General features: G+C 45.6%; 1 protein-coding gene across 2 annotated transcripts in view; it reads right to left on the reverse strand.

Annotated features, from left to right (window-relative positions):
* Positions 1 to 13,218, reverse strand: part of PIK3CD (phosphatidylinositol-4,5-bisphosphate 3-kinase catalytic subunit delta) — a 628,820-nt gene that overhangs the window by 441,064 nt on the left and 174,538 nt on the right. For both annotated transcript variants that reach the window (XM_078642291.1, XM_078642292.1), the window contains exon 6: positions 10,834 to 11,013. In XM_078642291.1, coding sequence (XP_078498417.1) covers positions 10,834 to 11,013 — 180 coding nt within the window. The remainder of the gene's footprint in view (positions 1 to 10,833; positions 11,014 to 13,218) is intronic.

Genomic DNA, 13,218 nt, shown 5'->3' on the forward strand with positions numbered 1-13,218 from the left:
CGGCATTACTGCGGGAACAGATTTGGCATGGAATCCACAAATCCTCCTAGACTATTCCAAAGCAGTCTGACCTGCAACACTTTGATCCAAAACGGAGTATTACTGACAACAACTGAGAGATGTAATCTCTAAGACTAGTGTTGGTCAGACATTTCACCAGGCCCTGAACATTTGCTGGTTTGCTGTTCTCTCTCCAGACTGGATTTAGGTATTGCATTATGCATGAATCATTGTAGCTGTAAAATGAGTAGAGATGGAGAGCATAGCTGCCTATATGAAGAGCTGAACCTGTGAAGAGGAGCTGAGGGGATCCAAGGAACAAACGCGCAAGGTCCAGGATGCTAAAGATTCTTTATGAAGGACATAATCAATGGATCAAAGTTGCATAGGAATCATGAGATCCCCACAGTTCAAATGGCAGTGAAAATAAAACCCATTAACAGCAACCTCAGGGTCATGAAAACAAAATGCTGCTCCTCTTAAAACAGGCTAGTAATCTTGCCCTGCCCTCAGCTCATTAAAGTCTGAGAAGGACCAACACATACTACACTTTTACAATCCTGGTGCAGGATACATTTCACTGGCTCACAGACGTTATCCTAATTCTGGATGGAACCATTTGAATCATCCTTTTTGCCCTTATGGTTCTGGACAACGTTGACTGCTGAAGTCACAATTGAAGCCTTAACCCTTAAGTAATTTCACAGTATAAAATAGTTGGTTTCAGTAGATGTCCTTGATCCAATATGGACCCAGCTACAGAAATATTTAATCTTCAAAAAGTAGCTTCTTAGAAAATTGAATCTTAATTTAATAACCTCAGAGGTTCCTTAGTGGGTGCTAGTTCACTAGTAAATCTGACCCCATTGTGCAGATAAACATCAGCTGATTTTCTTAACCTGTGTCTGGTGCCTGAACTTCAGTAAATTAAGCTATGTCCTAATCGAACATTGATGACTAGAACAGACTCCTGTTACCACTGACATTGGACACCGGAACTTGGAAAGACCTTGAACTGTGTCACTGGCTTCACTGGGGGTGGGGGTTCTTGTTGCTTGTGTGATGCACTTAGTAGTATATCATCTTTATTGCTTGATTATTTAAAATCATTGCAATCACAGCATCATAATTAACCAAAAAAAACACAATTACATTTTAAAACAAGAGATCTTCTTTCTTCACATAATACAAAAAACAATCCCATATATACAGTTTAAAACCTTGTTGATGAGCCCAAATCTAGCCACCTTAAATCTTGAATTACATAATACAGATTAAAGTGACTGTGTGCTTTACATACTTTTCCATAGATATCATAAGGAAATATTATCGACCATTAAACATTCATTTTCCATCCTTTCGAATGATCTAATGTTCAAAAAGTGCATCAGTTTGCTGTGATGGTAACCCCGGTGATATTACATTTCAAATTAATACCATCGTAACAAAAATTATTAATTTAATCAAGATTATAAATCATTAAAATCAATAGCACCAAGGTCATAAAATTAGAGGGGATCTACCCTATATAAAACATGTATCTACTGCCATTAAAAATGTTACCAATTGACATAGTAGTGGAACCGATTCAACGGACAATGACATGATTAATGCCTGACGCGCTTAGGGTTTTTTTGGATTCTTTTTGGTGCTGAAAACTCAACTTGATAGGTTTGATGCAGAAACTCAACCTCTAAACACCTAGCACAAACCTGAATCCTTTGCCTAAAAAAGTCTTTGACAAAGTCAGAGACCCAATGAGTTCTCAAGTTCTCACATTCAACCCCAGTTCACTACTTATAGGATAACATTGATCTTAAGATGAATGTTAATAAAAAATGCGCACCCAGCATGTGAGAGATGGATTAGTTACTTACCTGTAATCCTAGTTCTCTTCCAGGGGTATCCTCATCAAAGTCATAAGCATTAGAATATTCCCGCCCATGCGCGGGACCCCGGAAACAATATATTATATGTGCCCCACATATATTATAGACATATATATAAATATATATATATATAAAAATAAGCAATTGCAGCCAAATAAACAATAGAGCTGGAATATGCAGTGAAGAATTTCCACAATACAGTGAATTCTGTATTAGAAACATGAGAAACAACACCAATGCTTGTTTAGAAACTGTTTTAATGTACAGAAAACAGCAGAAATTCTCATAACACACTGTAAGCATATACAGCTCCCAGGCTGCATTGCAAAATCCCAGTCTAAAAAGACTGAAAAGCTAACCTGTAGCTGAATGCACTAAAACTGACGCTGTGCCTTTAAGGCACCTCTGCCCCTAGCTTCCCATCATGCCTCAGGGGTTACAGTTAGGTCAGTTGTTCTTTTCGGAGACTGAAAACCAAACCATGGTAATAACAGGTTAAAAAACATCTCCTATTAAATAAACAAAGTCCTTTGCCCGGGGAGGCGGGAGGGTTGCTTATGACTTTGATGAGGATACCCCTGGAAGAGAACTAGGATTACAGGTAAGTAACTAATCCTTCTCTTCCAGGGGATCCTCATCAATAGTCATAAGCATTAGAATAGAGTAGCGAGCCTCACCTCATCCCTGCGGGCAAAGGAATCAACAGATAACATTTGTATCCGTAGGCCCAAAAATAGGCCTTTTTCTACCCAAATAGGTTTCTCAAGGAGGCTTGCCCTACTTGAGAATCCGCTCTGGAATCAGACTCTAGGCAATAATGCCTTGTAAAGGTATGGACTGATTTCCATGTCGCAGCCTTGCATATTTCTGACATAGGAATGTCATGCAAAAAAGCTATTGTGGCTGCTTTCCCTCTAGTGGAATGAGCTTTGGGTGATTGCAACAAAGGTTTGCCAGCCAGCTGGTATGCTAGTTTGATACAAGAGACAATCCATCTGGAGATGAATCTTTTGGCAGCTGCAAACCCGGACCTCATTGCACCATAATTGACAAAGAGTTGGTCTGTCTTTCTGGTGTCCTTTGTTCTTTCTAGGTAAAACTTTAGCACCCGTTTAAGATCTAACGAGTGCAACGACCTCTCAGCTGGGGTCGATGGATTAGGAAAGAACGAAGGAAGGGTAATCGTTTGATTTATATGAAAATCCGATACCACTTTTGGAAGAAAAGAAGGGTGAGCCCTCATTACTACTCTGTTGTGGTGAAACACAGTGTAAGGTTCCTTGGTGCAGAGTGCTTGAATCTCGCTAACCCTGCGCGCAGAGGTTATTGCCACCAAGAAGGCCGCCTTCCAAGTGAGATGCTGCAAGGAGGCCTTGTGTATAGGCTCAAACGGTGTAGACATCAGTCTGGAGAGAACCAGGTTCAACTCCCAGGGAGGAGAAGGATTTCTCACAGGGGGATAGACCTTCTTTAATCCCTGAAGGAAATCTTTCACCACCGGGACCTGAAAAAACGATGTTTGTGTAGGTGATTTTCTGTACGCTACTATGGCAGATAGATGAACCCTAATAGAAGCGTATTTCAACCCTGATGTCGCTAAGTATAGGAGGTATGGTAGGACTACCTCTTCTTGCCCTTTGGTGGGATCAAAGCCATGGTCCTTACACCAAATGAAAAATCTTTTCCACTTGAACGCATAAGACGTCCTTGTGGAAGGTCTCTTCGCCTCTCTTAAAATATTCATACATTCCGGAGGCAGATTTAAGTGTCCATATTGCAAGACCTCAGGAGCCATGCAGTCAGGTTCAGCGACTGGAGGTTGGGATGCAGGATCCTCCCGTCCATTTTGCTCAGCAGGTCTGGCTTGCACGGCAGCCGTCTGTGTGGACACCGCGACAGATGTAACAGATCTGGATACCACCATTGTCGCGGCCAATCCGGAGCAATTAGGATCATGTCCATGCTCGATCTGATGAGCTTGGCCACCACCTTCGGAATCAGTGCCAGAGGGGGAAAAGCATAAGCGAACATTCCTGTCCACTCCAGCAGGAGAGCGTTCCCTTGCGTCCCTGGCCGGTGGAACCTGGACGCGAAGGCGTGGCATTTGGCGTTTTCGTCGTCCGCAAATAAGTCTATGTCTGGACGACCCCAGCAACGGAAGAGTTCTTCGACCACTTCGTCGTTTAGCACCCAGTCTGGCTGATCTTCGAAGTGCCTGCTGAGTGCGTCTGCTTTTGTGTTTAACTCGCCTGGAAGGTGTACTGCCACCACCGACAGTCCCCGAGCCAGAAGCCAGTGCCAGATCGCCTGGGCTTCCAGAGACAGAGGGCGAGATCGAGTTCCTCCCTGCTTGTTCAGATAGAACATAGTTGTAGTGTTGTCCGTCTGAACCAGGACTTTGTCCGTTGTTATTGCTGGAAGGAACGCCTTGAGCGCCAGATGAACCGCTCGAAGTTCCAGCATGTTGATGTGGTATGTCTGAAGGTTGGTCGACCAGCGACCCTGAATCTGAAGATGACCCATGTGAGCACCCCAGCCTTCTAGAGATGCGTCCGTTACCACAGACAGAGAAGGCAGAGGTTGCTGAAAAGGGACTCCCTGCAGGACATTCCGAGGGCGAGTCCACCACTGTATTGAGGTCAGCGCTGCTTGAGACAGGATGATTCGATCCTCCCAATCTCCAGACGCTTGGTCCCACTGATCCTCCACCGACTCTTGAAGAGGCCGCATTCTCAACCTGGCGTTCGGTATTAGGAAGATGCAGGACGCCATGGAGCCCAACAGAGACGCTACGTCTCGCACCTTTGGACGAGGAATCTGAAGTAACTTTTTGCATTTTTGTCCCATGGAAGAAAGTCTCTCTTGCGAAGGAAACGCTCTTCCTAACTTTGTGTCTAGAACTGCTCCCAGATAGTGGATAGTTTGTGTGGGCTGCAGGATCGACTTTTCTGAGTTTACATGGAGGCCGAGCCTGTGTAGCTGTTGGAGACACAGGTGACAGTCTTTGGTGGCTTGCCGAGGAGACGGACTCTTCAGGAGCCAGTCGTCTAGATATGGGTACACAAAGAGACCTTTTTTGTGTAGACACGCCGCTACCACTGCCATGCACTTGGTGAAGACCCTTGGTGCGGATTTGAGTCCGAAAGGAAGCACTTTGAACTGGTAATGCCTGGACCCTACCAGGAACCTCAAGTACTTTCGATGACCTGGTGTAATAGGAATGTGGAAGTACGCGTCTTGTAAATCCACCGAACACATCCAGTCTCCGATCTGTAGATGAAGACATATTTGATGGAGTGCCAACATGCGAAACTTCTCTTTGACCACCACTTTGTTGAGGAGTCGAAGATCCAAAATTGGTCTGAATTTGCCTTCTTGGTCCTTTTTGGGAACAAGGAAATATCTTGAGTACACTCCTTTCCCCCTTTGGGAGAGAGGTACCACTTCGATTGCGTTTTTCTTTAAGAGGACGCTCACCTCCTTTTTGAGGAGCTCCAGATGGTACGAGCAAGACTTTTTTGGAGGAGCCGGTTGTGGTTTCTTCCTGAAACGTAGCGCATATCCATTGCGCAGTATATTCAGCACCCACCGATCTTTCGTGATGCTGACCCACTCTGCCAGATGTTGTGCAGCACTTCCTCCCACTGGAGTGGGTAACGGCGACAGAGGAAGCCACTGCTCAGGCCTTGCCTCCTCTAGGTGTGGTAGAGGATTGATTATGTCCGCCTCTACCTCTGCTTGACCTTTCTCCTCTGTATTGTGGCTTTCCTTGCGGCTTGTTTTGAGACCATTGAGGGGTTTGAACCCTCTGTTGGCCTCCCCGGTTCTTGTTGGTCTTGAAGCGTCGTTTGAACGGTGCTTTCTGTTTCTCCAGACCTACTGCCTTTACTGTGTCTAACTCGGTCTTCATCCGGGCCATTTCCTGATCGGCATGCTCCCCGAAGAGTGAAGATCCGGAAAAAGGCAGATTGAGTATGCGCTGCTGGGCATCTGGCTTGAGCCCAGTTAAACGCAGCCAAGAGGATCTCCTCGCACATACTCCATGTGAGTAGTTATGTCCAGCTAGAAGGGCGTTATCTGCTGATGAACTAATCATTTGGTTTGCCACCAAACAGCCCTCCGTCACGGTCTCCTCAAAGTCCTTCTGGTCCTCCTTGGGCAATTTCTCTTTGAATCGTTCCATGGAGTCCCATAGGGCTCTATCGTACCTTCCCAGAAGGGCTGATGCACTAGAGACTTTTAGGGATGAAGCTGCTGTGTTGCACACCTTGCGTCCCCAAGAATCTAGCGTCTTGCTGTCTTTGTCAGGAGGAACTGACGAAGAAGGAGCGACCGTGTGATTCTTCCTAGCTGAGGCTACAATAACTGAGTCCGCTGCAGGCTCACCTTTAACGAAGATAGGATCTGAGTCAGCCGGCCTATATTTTCTCTGGATACGTGCCGGAACTGCTCTGATCGTTGCTGGCGTGAGGAAAACCTCTTTGATTGGGTCCATTATTCCTGGGACTAATGGAAGCAACGGCCGTGCATATGATTTGTGATGAAGAGTCTCAAAAATCACAGTAGTGGACACCTCTGGAGTGGTCATCTCTATATTCAGCTTGTAAGCACCCCTTTGCAAAACGTCCAAATACGTGTTGACGTCGTCCAGAGGGGAAGCTCTTGAGCGAGGGCTGTCTGCCAGCGTCGGAGAGTAGTCCCCTTTAGAAGATCTAGGCGAAGCTGGAGGAGAGGATGAAGGAGTTCTTCTTCTCCTGTGGTGAGAATGCTCCTTCCTCACCGGAGATCTCCTAGGTCGTTCCTCCCTTCGAGGAGAACGTGATACCCTCTGATGTATTGGAGATCTCGATCTCACATCTCGTACCTCCTTTCTCGGTGTTCGAGATTTGGGTTGCTCCCTCCTTGGTGATCGGGAGACCCTAGGGGCATGTGACCTGTCCACTCTTCTCTCTCGTGAGCGTGATCGCTCTGTCTCTTCTGCTTGCTGAAGAGGAGACCTGTGGATTGGACTCAAGTACCTTTGAAGTCTCTCTGGTGCCTTAGAATCCTTCCAATTACTCAAAGGAGCGTACCATCTTGGCGAAAGTCTTATATGTGAAGTGTAACCCCGATGGGGATTCTTCTGAACCGGACTCCTACTCCTTGAAGATGACCCGGTTGACCCCGAGGCACTTGAGGAGGAATGGAGTGAAGCAGATTGTGTCACCAGGACTGTCGAAGGCACTGAAGGTGATCTCCGTCTCACCGGTGTTGGAGGACGTCTCAAAAGCCTTTCCCTCGACGTCGAACGCCTCTGTGGCGTCGACGGGGCGATAACTTTCTGCGTTGAATGCCTCGACGATGATCTGTGGTCCCTCGACGTCGAACGGCGTTGTCCTGCCGTCGACGGAGGTCTCGACGTCGAACGGCGTTGTCCTGCCGTCGACGGAGGTCTCGACGTCGAACGGCGTTGTCCTGCCGTCGACGGAGGTCTCGACGTCGAACGGCCTAGTCCTGCCGTCGACGGAGGTCTCGACGTCGAACGGTCTAGTCCTGCCGTCGACGGAGCTCTCGACGTCGGCCGACGTTGATCTGTCGGCGACGGAGATGTCATCGACCTGGCATGTGGCGACGGCGGAGGATCGGACATCCTCGACGACGAGCGCCGACGTGCCTTAGATGATCCCTTCCTCGACGACGATCGTCCGAGGGGGCTCTTGCTCCTCGACGCCGAGCGCCTCCGTGGAGACGTCGACGGAGGTGTTACACTCTTCGAAGCCTGTCGACGTCGAGACGACGGCGAGTGTGATCTGTCTCTCGACGCCGACCGTCGCCTGGTTGACGGCGGCGGAGTTGACTCATGTCTTGAAGCCGAACCTCTCGTCGACGGCGATCTCGTGGCTTCTCTCGACGCCGATCGTCGCCTAGTTGACGACGGCGGAGCTTTCCTCGACGACGGCGAACCTCTTTTCGACGACGATTTCCTCATCGATGCCGATCTCGACGCCGACGGAGCTTTTTCTCTTGAACTGTCCATCAGATGTCGTTTTTTCAGCGCCGAGCCCGGTGCTGAGGTTGATGGACGTTCTGACTTGCCTTTGGAGGGAGTTCTGGGTCTCTTTGAACTCTTTCTCTCCGCAGATCTTCCTCTCATGGATTTCTGGGCCAGACTATAGAGTCTGTTCCTCTCTCTGTCTTTAAGTGTTCTGTCAGACAGCTTTTTACAATGAGAACAGTCTTTAGGATCATGATCCTCTGGCAAGCATAAAATACAGACCTCATGAGAGTCTGTTTTTGCCTTCTTGTGGCCACAAGAAGGGCAATCATCAAAAAGTGAGGGCATCCTAAAAGGAAAAAACCTCACAAAAAATTGACTGCTAAGCAGTTATTTACTTGACTATGATGTGAAAAGTCAAAGTAAATCAAAAAAATTGTTCTTTAGAAGACTTTCTGACTGAAAAAGGCAGAAAAGTGTGGAGCTGTGTATCCAGGGTCCTTCCTGAAGGAGCCGGAAAGAACAACTGACCTAACTGTAACCCCTGAGGCATGATGGGAAGCTAGGGGCAGAGGTGCCTTAAAGGCACAGCGTCAGTTTTAGTGCATTCAGCTACAGGTTAGCTTTTCAGTCTTTTTAGACTGGGATTTTGCAATGCAGCCTGGGAGCTGTATATGCTTACAGTTTGTTATGAGAATTTCTGCTGTTTTCTGTACATTAAAACAGTTTCTAAACAAGCATTGGTGTTGTTTCTCATGTTTCTAATACAGAATTCACTGTATTGTGGAAATTCTTCACTGCATATTCCAGCTCTATTGTTTATTTGGCTGCAATTGCTTATTTTTATATATATATATATTTATATATATGTCTATAATATATGTGGGGCACATATAATATATTGTTTCCGGGGTCCCGCGCATGGGCGGGAATATTCTAATGCTTATGACTTTGATGAGGATCCCCTGGAAGAGAAATAAACTTTGCGATCATATATCCACCAGAGAAGAACTATCAACGTCTGCTTTTTCTGTATTGTATCTTACCTAACAGCTAAAAAAAAATACTACTCATCTTTAAAATTACGGCACTGACATTGATGCTGAAGTTATCCAGTGTTATTTTCGGTGTCATACAGTATTTCAGTTTTTAACCCATACAACCTCCTAGGGAATGCCTTAGCTGTTGCCCTTCTCTATGTAGAGAAAGTCAAAACCTAAAGGCAGTAATTTATTCAACCAAATGGGAGGACAACAGTAGGGATCACCTGGGACACAAAGGGTAAACACTAGTACCAAATGGGGTATGGGCCAATACCCAGTGACTACTTCAGCACCAAAAGAAACGACCTGACACTACACCAAGATACGAGATGTGTTTCTGATCACCCCTATAAAGAACTTGTTAGTAAAAACCAAAGTGAACTATAAATGTCACTGGGTGCTGAATACCACCCAATTTCTGTAAAGAATTGCAACAGTGGTCAAGTGAATTCTGTCCTACAATTTCTCTTCTAGTAACCTTTGGTGCAGTATCATACAAAAATATTACTGCTTGCTTTAACTCTCCACCGTTTTTGCTTATTTTCTTTGTCTACTCTTTAATGGTCTACAAATACCATGCCTATTCCAGGCTTTGTCCCAACTCCTGTTGCCACTGAATTAGAATTATGCATAGAATGTACTTTGCAAAGGTTGTCAAAGGAGCTTCACAAAGTGTTGTTATGCCATACTAACAACAGTTTGTGCACTTTGCTGTCATGGGGTAACTTTAAGGCCTGGGTAGGAACACCATCATTCTGCATGTTCATGTTTAAACTTGACATCTTTCCTTGAACTTTGATACTTGAAAACTTTTTGCTTGCATGCTTGTACGGATATTGTTCCACAAAATAACTTTGCTTACATTTACAAATCTTCATAGGCCCATTTTCAGAACCTTGAACATTTCGTACAAAAGCTAACATTCAATGGGCAAAATAATGTTGTTTATTGTTGTTCATTCGGCGAAAGCTTTGTCAGGGTAAAATCAATAATAGCAGCCTGGCTAGAACTTCAGCATGGCAACATGGGTGATGTTTATTATATAAACGACATCTCTCCTTTGTTTAGGAAGAGGAGCATTACGCAGGCACTGTGAGGTCGCCCCATGCCGTTACTCCAGCCCTGCTGATTCCTGTTTACCTCCTGCGAGGGGTGAAGCCCAGCTCTCTACCAAGACGCTTCCTGATGACACTTACCCACAAGTAACTAGGGAGATAGATCACCCTACAGGGATTCTGGCAGATTCACCCACCCTAGGAACACTAGTTAGGTTGTGCTAGGTATGAGCACATAATATAATAGTATTTGTATTCAAGCATATATTCTCTGTACAGTACATAATGCTGATCACGTTATTCTGTTTCCTTCAAATGATTACTGCAGCAGACGTAATTTACATAAGAATCATAATGTTTCAATAAACATTGAAACGCCATGATGTGTATTTCGTGTGCGTCTCTTTGTGTAAGTACGAGTAACCAAATGAAAAGGTTATAGACCGGTTACCACGACTTCCTTGGGGAGACAGGGCTGTCATGTTCAGAGGTTACACATTCCACCTGTCACCTTCCCTAGTTAGGTATACAGATGGTGCACTGTGTGCTAGCAGGACTAAGGCCAACACATCCTGATGATCAGTCTTGCACAATTTTGATGCTTATGTTGTCCAACAAACGCACAGTTTTACTGAGAAAGTATAAGCCATACGACATACCAAATGCCAAAAAGCAATACATCTAGCACCTTTTAAGGGGTCCCTCATGAATCCTGCTCCACAACTTAGCCACCACAGGCAGGAAGTTAAAAACTGAAGGTGACGTCTACTGATCCACTCAGCACTCCTGACATTCCACAATCATAAATCTAGTGGTACCCTCGATCGATGGGGCATGGGATGCAGTGACGGAAATAAATAAGCAGCACTTACTTTGAACTGGCACAGAGGGTAGTTTCCATAGATATAGTCACACATGCCGTTAACCCTTAGGGTGTAATCCTCAGGCTTCTGCTGGCTGCGACTGCGGAAAATTGTGGCTTTCTTTTTCAGAGCCAAGCAAATAAGGGCAAGTGGGAACTCCTTAGGTATAATTTGGAATGCAAAGCTCTCCTGCAGCAAAACAAAGGACATCAAACTTATGAGATACAGTTGTTATATCAAAACAAAGACTGATGGATACCAAAACATGAAAGAGTGTTATGCCGCTGTAATACCAAGATAGTCTCAGCACAAGAAGCAAATTCATTTCAAGACATGTCAAAGATCATCCCAAGGAGAGGAGAAGGAGGAGAGGGACCACATCAGCCTTCAGGCAAGGTCAGCAGTGCCAGGAAGATAACTTGCCTCCAATGCTGAGCTGTATCTGAAACAGAACGTTTTGTTCAAGAGATTCAGAAACAGTCTTGTAATGCTGTACTTGTGTTCTGTTTTACCAACGACGGGCCACTGGACCTTACCTGGGTTCCTGTTATCAACTGATAGACTACTACGGAGGGCTTAGGGGAAGAGTCATTGCTATATGTCCACATTTCCCATTTTTAATAGGGGGCTGGTTCAAAAATAAAAAGGTCAACAGCACAAGGGAGCTTGTATCCGGGTCTAAATCATCAATCCTTTTCAGACAGCAGCTGTATTTTAGAAGGATCTACCAGATTATATGTGCATACTTTGTGACAGGTTTTGTGTACCTATGAGTGGGAAATAGAGATTTCAGGTGTGTCATATTTGTGCATCAATTTTATTGTCAGTGCACAGCTAATATGGCCTCTATTACTTCTTATTTTTTTCTTTTCCTGTGGATCTGTCCCCACCTTAGAGCCTTATGTAGACTGTCCAACCCTAGCCACCTCTCTATAGTTTGGAACTCAACTCTTCAAAAGCAAACAAAATGATAAGCAGAGCAAGCAGGATGTGTGTGGATGGGGCACTACCCTGAGCAGACCCAGGTTGCTCCTAGGAAACAGAGGGAGTTAGTGTATCAAGCCCGAGTCAAATTACTTTCCATAAAGCCAGGTTCACAGGAACCAGTAGGACTTGGTTGGGAAGCCTCCTATATAGAAGGTGTAAGAGGTGAAGCCTATCACTAGGTTAGATTGGTGTAAATTAGCCTGGGAGAACAAGCTATTGTTTCTGGACCTGTAAGTTGGTAGAGGGAAAAACAATAAATGGAAGCTCAAGTGCTTTCCAGTCTTTCTACCATACCTGATGAGAGAAACTGCAGGTATACAGCACTTCATCAGCCTTTTGTGAGGCAGGGGGATATATATCTTTATTTCCTGCGTCTGGGTACAACAATTGCAGAATTTAGTAATAAGATGATGCATTATTAAATACGATTCAGAAAAGGGGGTGGTGATGGACAGAGCATCTGAGTTAAACAGAACACTCATACCCAGTCAAAAGATCATTTTTTAGCTCACTGCACCATCCCAGCTCAGAACCTGGCTATATGCAAATTAGTCTGACCCTGGCCCAGTGCATCATGGGAACAGGGCAGACCAAACTACCAAGCCAATTCTTTACTGGAAAGGAAACAAGCTTCCGGGGACCGGTTTCTGGCATTGCAGCCGTCTTCGGCCCGGCTTGCTTGAATCCTGATGGTGCAGTGAGCAAGGGACTCATGTCTGAGCATACCCTGCCACTCCTACAGTGGCCAAAACGATTCAGAAAAGGGGGTGGTGATGGACTATAGGAGTGGCAGGGTATGCTCAGATGTGAGTCCCTTGCTCACTGCACCATCAGGATTCAAGCAAGCCGGGCCGAAGACGGCTGTAATGCCAGAAACCGGTCCTCGGAAGCTTGTTTCCTTTCCAGTAAAGAATTGGCTTGGTAGTTTGGTCTGCCCTGTTCCCATGATGCACTGGGCCAGGGTCAGACTAATTTGCATATAGCCAGGTTCTGAGCTGGGATGGTGCAGTGAGCTAAAAAACAGTGAAGGATCAAGCCCTGATCTTTTGACTGGGTATGAGTGTTCTGTTTAACTCAGATGCTCTGTCCATCACCACCCCCTTTTCTGAATCGTTTTGGCCACTATAGGAGTGGCAGGGTATGCTCAGATGTGAGTCCCTTGCTCACTGCACCATCAGGATTCAAGCAAGCCGGGCCGAAGACAGCTGTAATGCCAGAAACCGGTCCCCTGAAGCTTGTTTCCTTGCCAGTAAAGAATTGGCTTGGTAGTTTGGTCTGCCCTGTTCCCATGATGCACTGGGCCAGGGTCAGACTAATTTGCATATAGCCAGGTTCTGGGATGGTGCAGTGAGCTAAAAAACGGTGATGGATCAAGCCCTGATCTTTTGACTGGGTATGAGTGTTCTG

The sequence above is a fragment of the Lissotriton helveticus genome, chromosome 5_1, assembly GCF_964261635.1.
Source record: "Lissotriton helveticus chromosome 5_1, aLisHel1.1, whole genome shotgun sequence".
Classification (NCBI taxonomy): Eukaryota; Metazoa; Chordata; class Amphibia; order Caudata; family Salamandridae; genus Lissotriton; species Lissotriton helveticus.